We start from the raw sequence: 22,802 nt of genomic DNA, 5'->3' as shown, positions 1-22,802 counted from the left end.
TATTACTAGAATGTATGTCAGCATGCTAACACTTTTTCTTCTAGCAATTATTAATATTACTGGTATGTATGTTAGCATGCTAACCCTTTTTCTACTAGCAATTACTAATATTACTGGTATGTATGTCAGCATAAAAGTCCAGAAAATCCCAGCGCTGAAAAGAGAAGCTGCACGTCACTTCAGGGCCACTACCTGGGGCCCCCAAAGAAGTATCAAAAACAAGCAATTGAAGTGACAGCAATAACTTTCATTATAAAGTTACAGAGACAAACAAAACAGAAACGTTTCGGGATGCTATACCTTATTCATGCCATGCCACACAAACAACAATGCTGACTTATATACTAACTTACCACTAGGTGATGCTAGAATTCATTTAATCTATTAACACATTCATTACCTGTATAGTAATATAGTATCCAGTGTTCTCATAATTTTACAGCACATTAAATACATAAGTCATTCATAACACAATAATCAGACTACAAATTCTGACTTATAGAAGAATCACCATATATTATCTTATCAATTCAAACAGCAAAAGCATAGCTTTATTACCAAAGACTGGGGCTATAAAAATACAGATAAGTCCCAGTCTTTATTTAAGCCTTTAGGCTCAAGGGACCCTAATTCATAGATCCAAAATGATTCTCTCTGTTTAAGACGGAGTTCCCTGTCACCCCCTCTACGTGCCACTTCAATGTGGTCAATAATTTGAAGTTGGCTAATTGAATGACCAACTTTCAGAAAATGATTGACTAGTGGGGCTTTTAAATTACCAGTACGTATATTACTTTTGTGTTCTATAATCCTATCTTTAGCAGATCTGGTGGACTCCCCTATATAAACACCCACACACAGGCATTTAATCATATAAATTATATATGTTGTTAGACAGGTAAAAAAACCTTTTATAGAATATTTCTTCCCAGTGTGGGGGTGATAAAATATAGGACCTTTGGTCATGTTACCACAACATGAGCACCGTAAACATGGGTAACAACCCTGATTTTTTGTAGTGATATATCGGGGACCAGTTTTAATTCTAGGGCCCACATCTGCTCTTACCAATTTCTTTGAATATTCATGCCTTTTTTATAGGCTGGAATTGGATGTACCTGAAAATCTGCTATATAGGGGAGTCCACCAGATCTGCTAAAGATAGGAATATAGAACACAAAAGTAATATAAGTACTGGTAATTAAAAAGCCCCACTAGCCAATCATTTTCTGAAAGTTGGTTATTCAATTAGCCAACTTAAATGTCAAATTATTGACCACATTTAAGTAGCACGTGGGGGGGGGGGGGGGTGACAGGGAACTCCGTCTTAAACACAGAGAATCCTTTTGGATCTATGAATTAGGGTCCCTTGAGCCTAAAGGTTTAAATAAAGACTAGGATTTATCTGTATTTTTATAGCCCCAGTCTTTGGTAATAAAGCTATTCTTTTGCTGTTTGAATTGATAAGATAATATATGGTGATTCTTCTATAAGTCAGAATTTGTAGTCTGATTATTGTAATATGACATGTATTTAATGTGCTGTAAAATTATGAGAACACTGGATACTATATTGCTATACAGGTAATGAATGTGTTAATAGATAAAATGAATTCTAGCGCCACCTAGTGGTAAGTTAGTATATAAGTCAGCATTGTTTGTGTGGCATGGCATGAATAAGAGATAGCATCCCAAAACGTTGCCGTTTTGTTTGTCTCTGTAACTTTGTAATAAAAGTTATTGCTGTCACTTTATTTGCTTGTTTTTGATGTATGTCAGCATGCTAACCCTTTTTCTACTAGCAATTACTAATATTACTAGTATGTATGTCAGCATGCTAACCCTTTTTCTACTAGCAATTACTAATATTACTAGTATGTATGTCAGCATGCTAACCCTTTTTCTACTAGCAATTACTAATATTACTAGTATGTATGTCAGCATGCTAACCCTTGTTCTACTAGCAATTACTATATTACTGGTATGTATTGTCAGCATGCTATCCCTTTTTCTATAGCAATTACTAATATTACTAGTATGTATGTGGAGGCAAGCTAACCCTTTTTCTATTAGCAAAATTACTAATATTACTAGTATGTATGTCAGCATGCTAACACTTTTTCTACTAGCAATTACTAATATTACTAGTATGTATGTGAGCATGCTAACACTTTTTCTACTAGCAATTACTAACATTACTAGTATGTATGTCAGCATTCTAACCCCTTTTCTACTAGCTAATTACGAATATTACTAGTATGTATGTCAGCATGCTAAACCTTTTTCTACTAGCAATTACTAATATTACTATTAAGTATGTGAGCATGCTAACCCTTTTTTCTACTAGCAATTACTAATATTACTAGTATGTAATGTCAGCATGCTAACCCTTTTTCTACTAGCAATTACTAATATTACTAGTATGTATGTCAGCATGCTAACCCTTTTTCTACTAGCAATTACTATATTACTAGTATGTATGTCAGCATGCTAACCCTTGTTCTACTAGCAATTACTAATATTACTGGTATGTATGTCAGCATGCTAACCCTTTTTCTATTAGCAATTACTAATATTACTAGTATGTATGTCAGCATGCTAACCCTTTCTCTACTAGCAATTACTAATATTACTAGTATGTATGTGAGCATGCTAACACTTTTTCTACTAGCAATTACTAATATTACTAGTATGTATGTCAGCATGCTAACCCCTTTTCTACTAGCAATTACTAATATTACTAGTATGTATGGTCAGCATGCTAACCCTTTTTCTACTAGCAATTACTAATATTACTAGTATGTATGTCAGCATGCTAACCCTTTTTCTACTAGCAAATTACTAATATTACTAGTATGTATGTCAGCATGATAACCCCTTTTCTACTAGCAATTACTAATATTACTAGTATGTATGTCAGCATGCTAACCCCTTTTCTACTAGCAATTACTAATATTACTAGTATGTATGTCAGCATGCTAACCCTTTTTTCTATTAGCAATTACTAATATTACTAGTATGTATGTCAGCATGCTAACCCTTTTTTGACTAGCAATTACTAATATTACTAGTATGTATGTCAGCATGCTAACCCTTTTTCTATTAGTAATTACTAATATTACTAGTATGTATGTCAGCATGCTAAACCTTTTCTACTTAGCAATTACTAATATTTCTGGTATGTATGTCAGCATGCTAACCCTTTTTCTATTAGCAATTACTAATATTACTGGTATGTATGTCAGCATGCTAACCCTTTTTCTATTAGCAATTACTAATATTACTAGTATGTATGTCAGCGTGCTAACCCTTTTTTCGACTAGTAATTACTAATATTACTAGTATGTATGTCAGCATGCTAACCCTTTTTCTAGTAGCAATTACTAATATTATTAGTATGTATGTCAGCATGCTAACCCTTTTTCTACTAGCAATTACTAATATTAGCTGGTATGTATGTCAGCATGCTAACCCTTTTCTACTAGCAATTACTAATATTACTGGTATGTATGTCAGCATGCTAACCCTTTTTCTATTAGCAATTACTATATTACTAGTATGTATGTCAGCGTGCTAACCCTTTTTTCGACTAGTAATTACTAATATTACTAGTATGTATGTTCAGCATGCTAACCCTTTTTCTGAGTAGCAATTATTAATATTACTAGTATGTATGTCAGCATGCTAACCCTTTTTCTACTAGCAATTACTAATATTACTAGTATGTATGTCAGCATGCTAACCCTTTTTCTACTAGCAATTACTAATATTACTAGTATGTATGTCAGCGTGCTAACCCTTTTTCTACTAGCAATTACTAATATTACTAGTATGTATGTCAGGATGCTAAACCTTTTTCTACATGGCAATTACTATTACTACTAGTATGTATGTCAGCAGGCTAACCCCTTTTCTACTAACAATTACTAATATTACTTAGTATGTATGTCAGCATGTTAACCCTTTTTCTACTAGCAATTACTAATATTACTAGTATGTATGTCAGCATGCTAACCCTTTTTCTACTAGCAATTACTAATATTACTAGTATGTATGTCAGCATGCTAACCCTTTTTCTACTAGGCAATTACTAATATTACTGGTATGTATGTCAGCATGCTAACCCATGTTCTACTAGCAATTACTAATATTACTAGTATGTATGTCAGCATGCTAACCCTTTTTCTACTAGCAATTACTAATATTACTGGTATGTATGTCAGCATGCTAACCCTTGTTCTACTAGCAATTACTAATATTACTAGTATGTATGTCAGCATGCTAACCCTTTTTCTACTAGCAATTACTAATATTACTAGTATGTATGTCAGCATTGTAAACCTTTTTGTACATGGCAATTACCTAATATTACTAGTATCTATGAATACATACTCACATTGTCCTCACTCTGTGATGCACCAAAAATAAACAAAAGAAACCAAGATTTTAAGTCTTTGGGTAAAAATAAAAACTATATGTATTTATACCCACAAGGAGAAATTGAATTAATAAAGATACACCTGTGTAGGGTTACCAGATAAAAAAATAAAACCTGTGCTATGTTTAAATCCATGTTTTAATGATTTATAATACAGGATAACAAAATGTATGCTTACCTGATAAATTATTTTCTTTCCAGGCATGGTAGAGGCACGAATCAATTCCAATTACTAGTGGTAATTAATCTCCTGGCCACCAGGAGGCAAAGAACACACCTGCAAAGCTTTAAGTATCCCTCCTATTTCTCACAATCCCCAGGCATTCATCCAAAGGAATATGGAAAGAGTAGATGACACAAAGCGTATAGAAGGGCCCTGAAGATTAGAAATTGACAAAGCAAAATAAACAAGCCGGCAAAAATTTTAGATAAGGGGGGTTGTGGACTCTCCATGCCAGGAAACAAATAATTTATCAGGGTTAGCATAAATTTTGTTTTCTTTCCAATGGCATGGAGAGTCCACAAATCCATTCCAATTACTAGTGGGAACCAATACCCAAGCTAGAGGACCAAGTATGGAAAGGAAAGGAGAACAAGACAGGTGGACCTAAACTGAAAACACCACTGGTTGAAGAACTTTCCTCCCAAAGTAAAAGTATGTAATAAGGACTAAGTGGCCGCCTTGCAAATTTGCTCCACAGAAGCCTAGTTTTTAAAAAACCCAGGAAGGAGAGACCGCCCTAGTTGAAAGAGCCGTAATCCTCTCAGGAGGCTGTTGTTCAGCTGTCCTTATAGGCCAACCGAATGACACTCCATAACTAAAAAGAAAGAGTAGTATTAGTCGCCTTCTGGCCCCTTAAAAAAAAAAAAACAACAAAAAGGGCAGAAGATTGGCAAAAATCCCAAGTAGCCTGCAGATAGAATTTTAAAGCACAAACTACATCCGAGTTGTGTAATAGACATACCTTATGAGAAGAAAGATTAGGACAGAAAGAAGGAACAATTTCCTTATTGACATTACAGTCCGAAACCACCTTAGGAAGCAATCCCAATTTGGTACGAACAACCGCCTTATCTACATGCAAAATAAGATAAGGAGAGTCACACTGTAAAGCCGAAAGCTCTGAGACTCTACGAGCAGAAGAAATGGCTAATAAAAACAAAAAACTTTCCAAGAGAATAACAATATCAACAGGAGTGCATAGGATCTAATGGAGCCTGTTGCAGAACCCTAAGAACAAGTTTAAGGCTCCACAGAGGAGTAACAGGTTTAAACACAGGCCTGATTCTGACCAGGGCCTGAAGAAATTAATGAACATCCAGTAAGTCAGCCAAACGTTTATGTAGCAGAACAGAAATTCAGAACAGAAATCTGACCCTTCAGAGAACTGACAAACCTTTCTCCAAACCCTCCTGAGAAAGGACAGAATGCGGGGAACCCTCACTTTACTCCAAGGAAAACCCGAGATTCACACAGTAAAGCTATGTGTGCCAAACCTAATGATATATCTTACCGTTTTACGAGCCTGGATCAAAGTGTCAATAACATTTCAGAAAAATCTTGCCAAGACTAGGCGTTAAATCTCCATGCAGTCAGCTTCTGAGAATCTAGATTTGGATGAAGAAAAGGACCTTGAAGTAGAAGGTTTTTCCCAAGTAGCAATTTCCACGGGGGGGGGGGGTTGCTGGGTTTGGACAACATCTTCACCAGGTCCGCAAACCAAATTCTGCGAGGCCAAGCTGGAGCAATTGGAATTGCCAAAGTTTGCTCCCGTTTGATAAGAGCTATCACCCGAGGAAGAAGGACAAACGGAGGAAACAGGTAAATTAGACCAAAATCCCATGGAACCGCTAGAGCGTCCACCAGAGCTGCTTGCGTATCCCTTGATCTGGATCCGTATCTTGGAAGCTTGGTGTTTAGACGAGACGCCATCAGATCCAATTCCGGATCTCTCTACCTGAGAGTTATCATTGAGAATACCTCCGGATGAAGAGCCCACTCCCCTGGATGAAAAGTCTGCCTGCTCAGATTATACTCCTCCCAGTTTTTCACCCTGGGATGTGAATGGCAGAAAATGTGAGAGTTTTAAGACTCCGCCCATTGAAGAATGTGAGACACCTCCATCGCTAAGGAACTCCTGATGATTGATATAAGCCACCAAAGTGATGTAGTCCGATTGAAATCTAATAAACCGGACCAAACTCAATTGAGGCCATGCTATCAGAGCATTGAAGATTGCTCTCAACTCCAGGAAATTTATTGGAAGGGAAGACTCTGTCTGAGTCCAATTTCCCTGAGCTCTTAAGCAACCCCAAACTGCTCCCAAGCCTGAAAGACTGGCATCTGTAGTCACAATCTCCCAGGATGGTCTCAAGAAGCATGTGCTTTGGGATGGTCCTGAGAGAGCCACCAGGTTTGTTTAGGACTATCCTCTGAGAGAGGCCCAAGTGGTCTCTGTTCCATTGTCTGAGCATGCATAACTGTAGAGGTCACAGATGGAATAGAGCAAAATGAATAATGTCTAAGGAAGCCACCATTAGACCAATCACTTCCATATATTGCACCACCGAGGGGTGGACACATGACTAAAGAGAAAGACATGCAGAAAGAAGTTTGGATTTTCTAACTTCCGTTAAGGAAAATCTTCATGGAGATAGAGTCTATGATCGTCACCAAAAACATACCCCCTGGGAATTTGGCACCAAAGAGCTCTTTTCCAGATTCACCTTCCAACCTTGAGATCGGAGAATCAACAGAGAATCTGTATGGGATTTTGCTGAATGAAAAGACTGCGCCTGAATATCATCCAGGTAAGGAGCCACTGCAATTCCTTGAGATCTGACTACTGCCAAGAGAGCCCCTAGAACTTCATAAAGATTTGAGGGGCAGTGGCTAGGCCGAAAGGCAGGGATACAAATTGGACATGTTTGTGCAGGAAGGCAAACCGTAGGAACTGAAAATGATCCTTGTGAATAGAAATATGGAGGTAAGCGCCCTTCAGGTCAATAGTGTACTGACCCTCGGAAACTAAGGGGAGAATAGAGCGAATTGTCTCCATTTTGAAGAACGGAACCCTGAGAAATTTGTTTGAGGTCTAAAATGGGTTGAAAATTTCCCTCCTTTTTGGGAACCACAAACAGGTTGAAATAGAATCCTAGACCCCATTCTGCTAGAGGAACAGGAGTGATCACTCCTAGAGAAGAGAGATCCTTGACACAGTTTAAGAAGGCCTCTCTTTTTTTCTTGTTTGCTGATAATCTTGACAGGACAAATCTGCCTCTCTGAGTATGAGATTTGAATCCCATCTTGTAACCCTGAGATATTACCTCCACCGCCCAAGAATCAGGAACATTGCGAATCCAAGCCTCTTGAAAAAAAGCAAGTCTGCCCCAACTTGATCCACACTCTGATCAGGGGCAAACCCTTCATACTAAATTTGTTCTCAAAGGAAGGCTTCTTGGACTGCTTGCCCTTATTCGAAGGTTGGTTGGATCTCCAGGAGGACTTGGTCTGTTCCGTTTTGGAAGATGAAGAAGAGGTTTTTTTGTCCTTTGAAACTACAAAAGGAACTAAAATTAGAAGTCTGACAACACAGGTTTAATCTTCTTATCCTGGGGTAGAAAGGCTGCCTTTCAAACTGTGACTGTGGAGATGATCTCAGCAAGACCAGCACCAAACAAGGTCTTCCCTTTAAAAGAAAGAGATAGAAGCCTAGATTTGGAAAAAATATCTGCCGACCAAGATTTAACCACAAGGCTCTGCAAAATAGAATGGCAAGTCTAGAAGTCTCAGACGTACTACTTGCATACTGGCCTCACAAATGAAGGTATTAGCCAGTTTTAAAGCCTTGATCCGGTCTTGGATCTCCTCTACTGTAATTTCCTCCAAAATTAGACCCCAATAAGGAGTCCCACCAGTAAGAGGCCACACCAGCGACTGCCACCATACTAGCAACTGGCTGCCATAGCAGTCCTTGGTGAAGTTATTCTTTTCTTTAAGTACCCCTCCAGCTTCCTATCCATATGGTCTTTGAAGGAGGTACTATCCTCTAGAGCAGAGCTTTCCAAACTTTTCATGTTGGTGACTAACTTTTAGACCTACATCATTTCGTAACACAGTAATTCAGTTGTTCTAGCAAACAGGAGGTTAAACTAACTTGTTTGAGATACAGACACATACATAAATTATATAATAATTAAATATATTTAGAAGTAACAGTATGTATGTGCAAGAATTAAAAAAAAAGTTTAAAAGCACCAATAGCTACTTACTATTTTAATGGGATGTATGAAGTTGATGGGATGAACACAGTTTCTGAATATTTGGTGGAATATTAGATAAATATACTCCCATTTAATCATCAAGCATTTTTTAAGCTTCCACTTCCTATCCATATATCAAGAGCAGAAACAGCAATGTACTACTGAGAGCTAGCTGCAAAAAAAACAACAACACTGACTTCTGAATTCAGCTCAACGTTTAAGATGCCGCCCTTAGAGCTCTGTGAGGCCGACTGACTACTGCCCACGTTGCAAACACATTGCTGTCCCACTCACTGACTACACATGCGGTCACGAGCCGATTGAGGAAACTACACGTGCAGTCAGGAGCCAATGTGCCGCCAAAGCCGTCAATGGGAATAGTTTAATTTCCCACTGAGCTGCACCAATAAGTTAAGATGATATGTGACCCACTAGGTATCAATCACTTGTCAACCATGTGATATGCGTAGCAGGCAGGCAGAAAGTTGGAAATCCCAAAAATATTTAAATAAAAAAAAAAAAAAAAAAAATTGTACTGAAGCAGGGACACACCTGCACACTGCCCCTGACACACTAATGTGTCACGACACACAGTATGGAAAGCACTGCTCTAGAGGAATTGTGGTTCTTTTGGCTAATGTGGATATAGCTCCATTCAACACCCAGCTTCTCCCATTCCTGAGAAATAATGTCTAACTTACGATCTGGAACAGGAAATACTTCCACAGATCTAGGCTTGACATCAAAAACTCTATTTAGTTTATTAACCTTAGGAGTCTTTGCGACTGTAGGTCCAGAATCCTCCAGAGTAGCCAGAACCTCTTTCAGTAGCAAATGGAGGTGTTCAAGCTTAAATCTAAAATTAACCTCCTCTGAATCCGCTGTACTAACTACAGCAGATTCAGAATCATAGATTTGCCCTCAGAAGCTATTGAAGAACGGTCATCTTCAGACAACTGAGACAACCCGACTAAGGCAGCTTTGGCGTTAGAACATTTCCTTATCAGGAATTTCTGATGAGATTTTCTCTTCCTTTTTACCTGAAATTGACACTAAGAGCTGCAGAAGTAAGTTGCACAGCAAAATCACCTGTTAAAAATAATCCCCCAGGTAATGACTGAGAGGAACCGCAGGGTACTGCTTGTGTAACTGCCAAGGATGGGAACATCTGAGGAAAAAGATGAGGCAGTCATGGACAACAGTATCCTGAGAGACAGATGGCTCTGAAAGGGTATCTTTAATTTTGGAAAGTAACATTTTATTCACACACATGGAACAAAACTACACAGGAGGAATAACCTGTGCCTCAAGACAATATAAACATTTATCAAAGGACATAGAAAGATTTTTAGCTGATTCCTAAAGAGTATTGGTTAAACAGTAATAAACAAACTTAATAATCAGTTCCCAATAAATTAAGCAAACCTAAATATATATTGAATAAAAAATTAATGTGCAGGATTTTTGCAATATCAAGAGGAAAACAGGCACCGCTATATCCCCAGCTCTGCTGGAGAGACTCACCCCTCCTGTGTCACAAACGACTTAGAAAATCTCCTCCTACAACGTATGCAATACTGACACTGTAGACACTCTGTATAACAACGCAGTCTCCTGGTCTGTCTTTGAACATCCGATTCAGTGGAAGAGAAAGCCTTGTGGTCACATGACTGCATGGGGAGAAAAGCGTGCTATTACGCAGCGCTGAAGAGTCCCCAGAGTAATTAAACCATCAACCATAACATACAGTACATAAATATATCCTTCTTTGTTATTATATGATGTCCGCTCAGCAGTTAAAACCTCCTGATTCCAAATAAAACAGAATTTATGTTTACCTGATAAATTACTTTCTCCAACGGTGTGTCCGGTCCACGGCGTCATCCTTACTTGTGGGATATTCTCTTCCCCAACAGGAAATGGCAAAGAGCCCAGCAAAGCTGGTCACATGATCCCTCCTAGGCTCCGCCTTCCCCAGTCATTCGACCGACGTAAAGGAGGAATATTTGCATAGGAGAAATCATATGATACCGTGGTGACTGTAGTTAAAGAAAATAAATTATCAGACCTGATTAAAAAACCAGGGCGGGCCGTGGACCGGACACACCGTTGGAGAAAGTAATTTATCAGGTAAACATAAATTCTGTTTTCTCCAACATAGGTGTGTCCGGTCCACGGCGTCATCCTTACTTGTGGGAACCAATACCAAAGCTTTAGGACACGGATGAAGGGAGGGAGCAAATCAGGTCACCTAAATGGAAGGCACCACGGCTTGCAAAACCTTTCTCCCAAAAATAGCCTCAGAAGAAGCAAAAGTATCAAACTTGTAAAATTTGGTAAAAGTGTGCAGTGAAGACCAAGTCGCTGCCTTACATATCTGATCAACAGAAGCCTCGTTCTTGAAGGCCCATGTGGAAGCCACAGCCCTAGTGGAATGAGCTGTGATTCTTTCAGGAGGCTGCCGTCCGGCAGTCTCATAAGCCAATCTGATGATGCTTTTAATCCAAAAAGAGAGAGAGGTAGTAGTTGCTTTTTGACCTCTCCTTTTACCAGAATAAACAACAAACAAGGAAGATGTTTGTCTAAAATCCTTTGTAGCATCTAAATAGAATTTTAGAGCGGCGAACAACATCCAAATTGTGCAACAAACGTTCCTTCTTTGAAACTGGATTCGGATACAAAGAAGGCACGACTATCTCCTGGTTAATGTTTTTGTTAGAAACAACTTTCGGAAGAAAACCAGGTTTAGTACGTAAAACCACCTTATCTGCATGGAACACCAGATAAGGAGGAGAACACTGCAGAGCAGATAATTCTGAAACTCTTCTAGCAGAAGAAATTGCAACCAAAAACAAAACTTTCCAAGATAATAACTTAATATCAACGGAATGTAAGGGTTCAAACGGAACCCCTGAAGAACTGAAAGAACTAAATTGAGACTCCAAGGAGGAGTCAAAGGTTTGTAAACAGGCTTGATTCTAACCAGAGCCTGAACAAAGGCTTGAACATCTGGCACAGCTGCCAGCTTTTTGTGAAGTAACACAGACAAGGCAGAAATCTGTCCCTTCAAGGAACTTGCAGATAATCCTTTCTCCAATCCTTCTTGAAGAAAGGATAGAATCTTAGGAATTTTTACCTTGTCCCAAGGGAATCCTTTAGATTCACACCAACAGATATATTTTTTCCATATTTTGTGGTAAATTTTTCTAGTTACAGGCTTCCTGGCCTGAACAAGAGTATCAATAACAGAATCTGAGAACCCTCGCTTTGATAAGATCAAGCGTTCAATCTCCAAGCAGTCAGTTGGAGTGAGACCAGATTCGGATGTTCGAACGGACCTTGAACAAGAAGGTCTCGTCTCAAAGGTAGCTTCCATGGTGGAGCCGATGACATATTCACCAGGTCTGCATACCAAGTCCTGCGTGGCCACGCAGGAGCTATCAAGATCACCGATGCCCTCTCCTGATTGATCCTGGCTACCAGCCTGGGGATGAGAGGAAACGGCGGGAATACATAAGCTAGTTTGAAGGTCCAAGGTGCTACTAGTGCATCTACTAGAGTCGCCTTGGGATCCCTGGATCTGGACCCGTAGCAAGGAACCTTGAAGTTCTGACGAGAGGCCATCAGATCCATGTCTGGAATGCCCCACAGTAATGTGGGCAAAGATTTCCGGATGGAGTTCCCACTCCCCCGGATGTAATGTCTGACGACTCAGAAAATCCGCTTCCCAATTTTCCACTCCTGGGATGTGGATTGCAGACAAGTGGCAGGAGTGAGTCTCCGCCCATTGAATGATTTTGGTCACTTCTTCCATCGCCAGGGAACTCCTTGTTCCCCCCTGATGGTTGATGTACGCAACAGTCGTCATGTTGTCTGATTGAAACCGTATGAACTTGGCCTTTGCTAGCTGAGGCCAAGCCTTGAGAGCATTGAGTATCGCTCTCAGTTCCAGAATATTTATCGGTAGAAGAGATTCTTCCCGAGACCAAAGACCCTGAGCTTTCAGGGGTCCCCAGACCGCGCCCCAGCCCATCAGACTGGCGTCGGTCGTGACAATGACCCACTCTGGTCTGCGGAAGCTCATCCCCTGTGACAGGTTGTCCAGGGACAGCCACCAACAGAGTGAATCTCTGGTCTTCTGATTTACTTGTATCGTCGGAGACAAGTCTGTATAGTCCCCATTCCACTGACTGAGCATGCACAGTTGTAATGGTCTTAGATGAATGCGCGCAAAAGGAACTATGTCCATTGCCGCTACCATCAAACCTATTACTTCCATGCACTGCGCTATGGAAGGAAGAGGAACGGAATGAAGTATTTGACAAGAGTTTAGAAGTTTTGTTTTTCTGGTCTCTGTCAGAAAAATCCTCATTTCTAAGGAGTCTATTATTGTTCCCAAGAAGGGAACCCTCGTTGACGGAGATAGAGAACTCTTTTCTACGTTCACTTTCCATCCGTGAGATCTGAGAAAGGCCAGGACAATGTCCGTGTGAGCCTTTGCTAGAGGAAGGGACGACGCTTGAATCAGAATGTCGTCCAAGTAAGGTACTACTGCAATGCCCCTTGGTCTTAGCACCGCTAGAAGGGACCCTAGTACCTTTGTGAAAATCCTTGGAGCAGTGGCTAATCCGAACGGAAGTGCCACGAACTGGTAATGCTTGTCCAGGAATGCGAACCTTAGGAACCGATGATGTTCCTTGTGGATAGGAATATGTAGATACGCATCCTTTAAATCCACCGTGGTCATGAATTGACCTTCCTGGATGGAAGGAAGAATTGTTCGAATGGTTTCCATTTTGAACGATGGAACCTTGAGAAACTTGTTTAGGATCTTGAGATCTAAGATTGGTCTGAACGTTCCCTCTTTTTTGGGAACTACGAACAGATTGGAGTAGAACCCCATCCCTTGTTCTCCTAATGGAACAGGATGAATCACTCCCATTTTTAACAGGTCTTCTACACAATGTAAGAATGCCTGTTTTTTTATGTGGTCTGAAGACAATTGAGACCTGTGGAACCTCCCCCTTGGGGGAAGCCCTTTGAATTCCAGAAGATAACCTTGGGAGACTATTTCTAGCGCCCAAGGATCCAGAACATCTCTTGCCCAAGCCTGAGCGAAGAGAGAGAGTCTGCCCCCCACCAGATCCGGTCCCGGATCGGGGGCCAACATCTCATGCTGTCTTGGTAGCAGTGGCAGGTTTCTTGGCCTGCTTTCCCTTGTTCCAGCCTTGCATTGGTCTCCAGGCTGGCTTGGCTTGAGAAGTATTACCCTCTTGCTTAGAGGACGTAGCACTTGGGGCTGGTCCGTTTCTACGAAAGGGACGAAAATTAGGTTTATTTTTGGCCTTGAAAGACCTATCCTGAGGAAGGGCGTGGCCCTTGCCCCCAGTGATATCAGAGATAATCTCTTTCAAGTCAGGGCCAAACAGCGTTTTCCCCTTGAAAGGAATGTTAAGCAATTTGTTCTTGGAAGACGCATCCGCTGACCAAGATTTTAACCAAAGCGCTCTGCGCGCCACAATAGCAAACCCAGAATTTTTCGCCGCTAACCTAGCCAATTGCAAAGTGGCGTCTAGGGTGAAAGAATTAGCCAATTTGAGAGCACGGATTCTGTCCATAATCTCCTCATAAGAAGGAGAATTACTAGTGATCGCCTTTTCTAGCTCATCGAACCAGAAACACGCGGCTGTAGTGACAGGGACAATGCATGAAATTGGTTGTAGAAGGTAACCTTGCTGAACAAACATCTTTTTAAGCAAACCTTCTAATTTTTTATCCATAGGATCTTTGAAAGCACAACTATCTTCTATGGGTATAGTGGTGCGTTTGTTTAGAGTAGAAACCGCCCCCTCGACCTTGGGGACTGTCTGCCATAAGTCCTTTCTGGGGTCGACCATAGGAAACAATTTTTTAAATATGGGGGGAGGGACGAAAGGTATACCGGGCCTTTCCCATTCTTTATTTACAATGTCCGCCACCCGCTTGGGTATAGGAAAAGCTTCGGGGGGCCCCGGGACCTCTAGGAACTTGTCCATTTTACATAGTTTCTCTGGGATGACCAAATTCTCACAATCATCCAGAGTGGATAACACCTCCTTAAGCAGAGCGCGGAGATGTTCCAACTTAAATTTAAATGTAATCACATCAGGTTCAGCTTGTTGAGAAATTTTCCCTGAATCTGAAATTTCTCCCTCAGACAAAACCTCCCTGGCCCCCTCAGACTGGTGTAGGGGCCCTTCAGAAACAATATCATCAGCGTCCTCATGCTCTTCAGTATTTTCTAAAACAGAGCAGTCGCGCTCTCGCTGATAAGTGGGCATTTTGGCTAAAATGTTTTTGATAGAATTATCCATTACAGCCGTTAATTGTTGCATAGTAAGGAGTATTGGCGCGCTAGATGTACTAAGGGCCTCTTGTGTGGGCAAGACTGGTGTAGACGAAGGAGGGGATGATGCAGTACCATGCTTACTCCCCTCACTTGAGGAATCATCTTGGGCATCATTTTCTCTAAATTTTGTGTCACATAAATCACATCTATTTAAATGAGAAGGGACCTTGGCTTCCCCACATTCAGAACACAGTCTATCTGGCAGTTCAGACATGTTAAACAGGCATAAACTTGATAACAAAGTACAAAAAACGTTTTAAAATAAAACAGTTACTGTCACTTTAAATTTTAAACTGAACACACTTTATTACTGCAATTGCGAAAAAGTATGAAGGAATTGTTCAAAATTCACCAAAATTTCACCACAGTGTCTTAAAGCCTTAAAAGTATTGCACACCAAATTTGGAAGCTTTAACCCTTAAAATAACGGAACCGGAGCCGTTTTTATATTTAACCCCTTTACAGTCCCTGGTATCTGCTTTGCTGAGACCCAACCAAGCCCAAAGGGGAATACGATACCAAATGACGCCTTCAGAAAGTCTTTTCTATGTATCAGAGCTCCTCACACATGCATCTGCATGTCATGCTTCTCAAAAACAAGTGCGCAATACAGGCGCGAAAATGAGACTCTGCCTATGATTAGGGAAAGCCCCTAGAGAATAAGGTGTCCAATACAGTGCCTGCCGGTTATTTTACAAAATTCCCAAGATTAAAATAATTCCTCAAGGCTATGGAGTATAAAATATGTTTATATATAAATCGATTTAGCCCAGAAAATGTCTACAGTCTTAAAAAGCCCTTGTGAAGCCCTTATTTACTGTCTGTAATAAAATGGCTTACCGGATCCCATAGGGAAAATGACAGCTTCCAGCATTACATCGTCTTGTTAGAATGTGTCATACCTCAAGCAGCAAAAGTCTGCTCACTGTTCCCCCAACTGAAGTTAATTCCTCTCAACAGTCCTGTGTGGAACAGCCATCGATTTTAGTAACGGTTGCTAAAATCATTTTCCTCTTACAAACAGAAATCTTCATCTCTTTTCTGTTTCAGAGTAAATAGTACATACCAGCACTATTTTAAAATAACAAACTCTTGATTGAATAATAAAAACTACAGTTAAACACTAAAAAACTCTAAGCCATCTCCGTGGAGATGTTGCCTGTACAACGGCAAAGAGAATGACTGGGGAAGGCGGAGCCTAGGAGGGATCATGTGACCAGCTTTGCTGGGCTCTTTGCCATTTCCTGTTGGGGAAGAGAATATCCCACAAGTAAGGATGACGCCGTGGACCGGACACACCTATGTTGGAGAAACATTAATGCCTCAAGAGCCCTCTCTAGGCAGTCTCTATTAAAGAAGATATGTTACACTGCCTTATAAATTATCTCCTAAATAAAGCAGTTCAGTACCCTGCTTCTGCTGCCCAAAAAATATCCCCAATATGAAGAGATATATAAATGAGTCACCAATCTCCACCTGAAGGAATTTTAACCCCAAAGCGCTATATCTTTCTCACCTAGAAGGCAAAAAGCACTTACCTGTGGAGTTCAGCTGCAGGGAAGGTACAGCATATCAGGTATGACACTCAGATGACCTCCGATAGGGACCTGAAGAGAAAAGAAAAGCAGAGTAAACAACCCTGGTTTTCTATATAGGGGTTAGCATAAATTGTTGGAGGAAAAGCAAGGACTACCCTGCTGACCTCCAACAGCTAATAGCCACCATAACTCTTACTACAGAGGATTACATGGACACAGCATAGCCACAATACTTGCTTGCAGGGAGACTACACATTAAAGGATTTATTTTCTTCAGACACCATCTTCGCACACCGCCATCATGTACAAAGTCAAAGAATGACTGGGGGATTGTGGGAAGTAGGAGGAATACTTAAAGCTTTGCAGGTGTGTTATTTGCCTCCTCCTGGTGGCCAGAAGTCGAATTCCCACTAGTAATTGGAATGGATTTGTGGACTCTCCATGCCATATATATATATCTCAAAATTTCAAGTCCTAAGCTACTAGTCTGCCCAAAATGTTACATCACTTTTGATCTCACCCACTACCAGCTCACCCCACAAACACTACTCCACCCCCTCTTTGAGTATGTATGAAACACTTTATTGCACAGTCATTTTTTAATATTGTTTTTATTTTATACCATAAATTAAATAATGCTACATACAGTAATAAATTGACAAAAATAGTGAATAGCAACATCAACAAGGGGTTCTAAGGAAGACAATAGCTGGATAGAAAAATGAAGTTGTTGAACTGAAAGAAAGCAGAGTGAGTGTTGACGTTAATGTGAGGTCATAGCAGACCTGGATTTTTATTTATAATTATCTCTCAACTATCTTTATCCACTCCCTCCTCTCTCCAATCTTTCGTTTTACCATCTTGCTTCTCTCTCAGGCCATATGTTCTCTTTCTTTCCCCTATTTCAGAGCTCTTCACTATATTTTTCTCCACTTTTTACTTTTCCTCTCCATCCTTCTCTGCCCCTGTTTAGCCTCTCAGAAGTAACAATCTAAGCACTAATTGGTCCCTATAGCCCTAGAGGAATAACATATCCTTGTCCTTTCATGAATATATAATATCCCTTTAGATAATATTTGCAGCAGCAATCCAAACATTCACGCACTAACTTTCACTCGCCACCATTAAATTTCTACTCGGCAACAGCTACTGGAAAGTTTCAACCAGTGTGTGTGTGTATGTATGTGACTGCGTGTATGTGTGTATATATATATATATGTTTGTGTGTGTGTTTGTCTATTTGTTCATATACTTTTAATATGAACTCCAGTTTTCCAGGCACACTAACAGGCCAGTAATCATGATATCTGACCTTGAGCACAGGAGAAATAATCAGTTAATTAGTAACCAAGTTTAATAACCTGCTTTTGCCGATCAGTTGGTTATTGCACCTGTGTTTTAGTTCAGATATGAAAATCAAAGCCCTAAGGACTGGAGTTTAAAAAAACACTGCTCTATTGTACAGAAAGTTTAAACAACCAAATAACTTTTATTCTGATTAGCATTGTACTCTGAAAAGTTACACAGCAAAGACAAAAAAATGCTGAAATTACATTAACTGTTTATAGCACATCTGAAAAGGACATTAAGATGATATCTAAGTTCATTGAAATACACTGCGCTAGAAAGACTGGTTGTGCTTTTGCAGTATAGTGAGGAGCTCTCAGCAGGTAGTTATAATATACAGTAGATGGTAAAATTGAATAATAGAAAAGAATGTGAATTCATGACAATAATGGTTTTAAAAATTACCATGGCACCTGCATGTGTTTTTTTTTTTTGTTTTTTTTATTTAAACTAGCGGGTAATCTACCTCAAAACTGTCTTTTGTTTTTGAGCGTATGTGTGTGCATACATAAATACATTATATGTATATTTAATGATACATAAGATATTTTAACTAATAGGTACTGCAATTTCCTCCTGGATGTCTATCTATGACAGAAAACTTACAGTCAAGTGACATCACACTTAGTTCAGCTTTCTATTTCACTCCCCCTTCCTCATAACCAAGCACGGCCTAATTCTGTCATCCTCTAGAATTCACACTTTCCCTTCATAGGACACTTCCAAAATGTTGAGACACTCACTTATCTAGTCTATTTCAGCCTACTTCTAAAGTAGCCTTCCCAACAACCCTCTCTTCCCTCTACAATCTATTATGAATGCCTTTGCCAGACACAGATCCAATCATGGGGTTGTCCTCAAAGGACAAATAAGTCTCCACAGATAAAAACTTCCTGCATTGGCAAGGAGGAATGGTCAGTATGACTAGTAAATTAAAAATAAAAACTCTACCCCCTCATTGATTGCATTCTGACAGGCTTTACTGCCTAATAGGTCGCAATAGGCTTTACTTTACTTACTTTAACCTACAATCTCACACCTATACATCCACTCTCATCTCTAGATAATCCCAGAACTAAGGTCTTCAGCTCCCTATTATTATACCCATTATATGTCATTTGCATCTCCCTCTCCAAGACCTCTGTCATGCTACACATAATGTCTCAAACTCTCTACTTCATTCTGGTCGGGTCTCCGACTCCAAACTTCCAAAGCTTCAAGTATTTTCCAAAAACATATTCTTCAGCAAAGCTTACCAAATACCCTTCCAAAAGTTCCTTATCTCCATACCCCATCAATATAAGTACACAGCTGAATTTATTATGCTGCTTAGTGACGAGCAATACCTGGATTGTAACTCTACCCAAGTATTATGTATTGTATGGTACTTATAACCACAAATATGGTAGAGCTTGTCAAATCCTAATATTAATTTGAGATTTAAATAGAATTATCGTTGATGTTTCTAGAAAAATAGACTGTGTATTTCAAAGCCAACATTTGTCAGCTGACCACGTTCAATCAATACTTGACTTACTTGATTAGATGCAAAGTACTGGACAAATGTACTGTCTAGTTCTAGATATTGGCATCTATAAACTTACTTTTATTATAGCTTTTAAGATGATTGATATTAAACTGTACTTTCAAATTCTATCAATGAAAACTGCATTTTTCATACATACTTCCATTCATATATTTTTTTTAGAAATAAAAACAAAATTAGCATTGCACTTCCCTCATTTTGCAGGATAGGAGGTCAGAAGTAATTATCTGTACACTGGTAGTTTGGTACATCAATCAGTGCTTTATATTCAATGAGGAGGTATTTCCTTGTTTACACTAATTGCAAGTATATTGTACTTTGAAAAACTACTCGTATTGAACTTTGACATTTTGGGAATAATACATATTCCATGTAGAACGTATCATCCTTTCTGTATGCTTCGATATAGGGCACATGTATTTTGCAAATAACGTTCACGATCATCGTAATACAATGTATGCATGAAACTTGCCGTTATTGCAAGTTTGTCATTATTTGATAGTTACTTAAATTGTGCACTTACGATTTGAGAGTATTACATGTATCCTCCGTTTACGTGTCTTTACATGAGGCACATGTGTGAGATTCTGGTGATTATGATAAAATGTACATAGTAATTGCTACGTTAAATGAATTATGATGGACTGACATTTCAATGCTATGTATTATGACAGCATTATACTTGCAGATCATGTATGTGGAGGGCTCTCATGTTCTCCACATATTTATATGGTGATGTTTGTAACCAAAGGACTCATCTATTTATCTAGTTACATTATGCTCTAAACAGATTGTATTTAGACAATTCTCTCTAATTGCAGAGATAGCTGAAGAATACTATTTATAATTTTTAAGAGATCAGAATTTGAACCGTATTGATTAAGCAGGATAGTGCATATAAAACAGACCAATTACTTAAATAGAGATTATAGGTGTGTGTGAGATATATATCCAATTGTGGTTATATTTATGTGGATGAGTGATCCGTCTGGCAAATCATGATTTGAAAACATAAAGAGGAGATATCCAAAAGTGTAACAATGTGGGTAGAAGGAAAACAAATATTTCTTCAGAGTGTTTGTGAAATTAATATAGCATACATACATAGTGAAAAAGTACATTGAAAATAAAATGCATTTTATATAGTGTGAAATTCAGCTGAGTTATATCAGACATATAATTGTATTACGTTTCAAACAAAAATAATAATTGTTTAGAATGTACTATGAGTAATGAAACAAGTGTATTCATAAATATTAATTGTTCAGTGATACAGTGAAAAACGTGCTAATGAGGTTATGAGTTATCAGCCTTGCTTCTGTTTTAACTGCATTGGGTTTAGAGTACAAGAATAAGATGAGATTATTTATAATTTTTTATAGGTAAACATAATTATTGCTCTCATTAAGTCCTTTAGGCTGTAGGGCATCCAACAGGTATATCCATTCTGTTTGAAGGAGTACTTCTTCCAGATTGCCTTCTCTTATGCCCAGTGATTTTTTCTGTATGACAGCATAGTGTAGATTTGTAGGTAAACTTTTGTGAAATTGTAAGTGTTGTGCCACTGATAATGGGGTGTTACCTTTGGATAAATCTTTTTTTAGAGTTTTTAATATTATTGGCATGTTCCAGAATTCAGAATCATAAGTGCACAATTTAAGTAACTATCAAATAATGATAAACTTGCAATAATTGCAAGTTTCATGCATACATTTTATTACAACGATCGTGAACGTTATTTGCGAACTACATGCGCCCTATATTGAAGATTACAGACTGATATGTTCTACACGGAATATGTATTATTCCCAAACTGTAAAAGTTCAATCCGAGTAGTTTCAAAGTACGAAATACTTGCAATTAGTGTAAACAAGGAAATACCTCCTTATTGGATACAAAGCACTGATTGATGTACCAAGCAACCAATCAGTGTACAGATAATAACTTCCAACCTCCTATCCTATTTAGGAGGTGGGACTTCTGAACCTGTAAATAAATCAAAATCGCAGCTGGCGCGTAACCCCTCTGATGAAGCGAGAGCGAAACACGTGTCAGGGGCCTTGCTTCTGAGAGCTTGTCTCTCTCTTTTTTAACCGCTAAACTCTCCTAATAACCATGATGTGCAGTGTATGTATGCCAGTATAGCGAGTTTAACCCCTTGAGTGCTAACGACGGCTCTAAACCGTCGCAAATTGTCTCAGTCAGGTGCTAACGACGGCTCGGAGCTGTCACTAGCACTCTCCCACGTTGAGGGAGATCTGGGGGCTCCCACCCGCTCCTACCCTGGAGATCAGGCCTGTATAGTGACAGGCATCGCTGGGGCTTCACGTTTTGCGTGGTGACTCAAAGGGTTAATATTAATTCAGTCCCTGCTATAGAAGGGGCTTAAGTAGAGAGATTTAACCATTTGTGAGTGTGAATACATGGGCAATAGGACTCAACAGAGAATCTTTAATAGATTAAAGGGACACTGAACCCAATTTTGTTCTTTCACGATTCAGATAGAGCATGCAATTTTAAGCAACTTTCTAATTTACACCTATTATCCATTTTTCTTCATTCTCTTGCTATCTCTATTTAAAAAGCAGAAATGTGGTGAATAGGAGCCAGCCTTTAGTTGAGAACCTGGGTTATGCTTGTTTATTGGTAGGTAGATGTAAGCCTCCAATAAGCAAGCACTATCCATGGTGCTGAGCCTAAAATGGGCTGGCTGCTAAGATTTACATTCCTGCTTTTAAAATAAAGATAGCAAGAGAACAAAGAAAAATTGATAATAGGAGTAAATTAGAAAGATGCTTAAAAAGTCATGCTCTATCTGAATCATGAAAGAAAACATTTGGGTTCCGTGTCCCTTTAATATATTTCTATTCGTTATCCCCTGACAAGCCCCATTATTCTACACTTATCTCTACCTTGATAATTGTTTTCTCCACTTGATACATACCCGTCTACATGGTACTATACTCGCCTAGATTAATTTCCCTTCTAAGTATTATTTAGGAGAGTTTTAGTGTTTTTAATTTTTTGTACGATTACATAGTGACTCTAATAAAGATATTATAGGAATGTGTTACTCAGCTCAATAGTTACTGAAATATAATCTTAAATTTACCTATACACACATTTCTTAGGGGTAAAGCACTTTATGTTGCCGTTATGACTTTTGTAATTCATCTATGTGTGAGTCTCTCTAGTGCTGTATTACCCCCCCTTTAGGTGCTCTCTGATCAAATTTGAATAATTATACTCAGCACCTTTAGGTTATACTTTATTTGTATTACTT

General features: G+C 39.1%; 1 protein-coding gene across 1 annotated transcript in view; it reads right to left on the bottom strand.

The window, feature by feature from the left end:
* Positions 1-9,740: 9,740 nt before the first annotated feature.
* Positions 9,741-22,802, bottom strand: part of LOC128644696 (oxysterol-binding protein-related protein 1-like) — a gene marked incomplete at both ends in the record, with an annotated part of 89,048 nt that continues 75,986 nt past the window's right edge. The window contains one exon of the mRNA XM_053697208.1: positions 9,741-9,868. Coding sequence (XP_053553183.1) covers positions 9,741-9,868 — 128 coding nt within the window. The remainder of the gene's footprint in view (positions 9,869-22,802) is intronic.

This window comes from Bombina bombina, unplaced genomic scaffold (assembly GCF_027579735.1).
Source record: "Bombina bombina isolate aBomBom1 unplaced genomic scaffold, aBomBom1.pri scaffold_1060, whole genome shotgun sequence".
Taxonomy (NCBI): Eukaryota; Metazoa; Chordata; class Amphibia; order Anura; family Bombinatoridae; genus Bombina; species Bombina bombina.
This window is presented reverse-complemented; position numbering and strand designations above follow the sequence as displayed.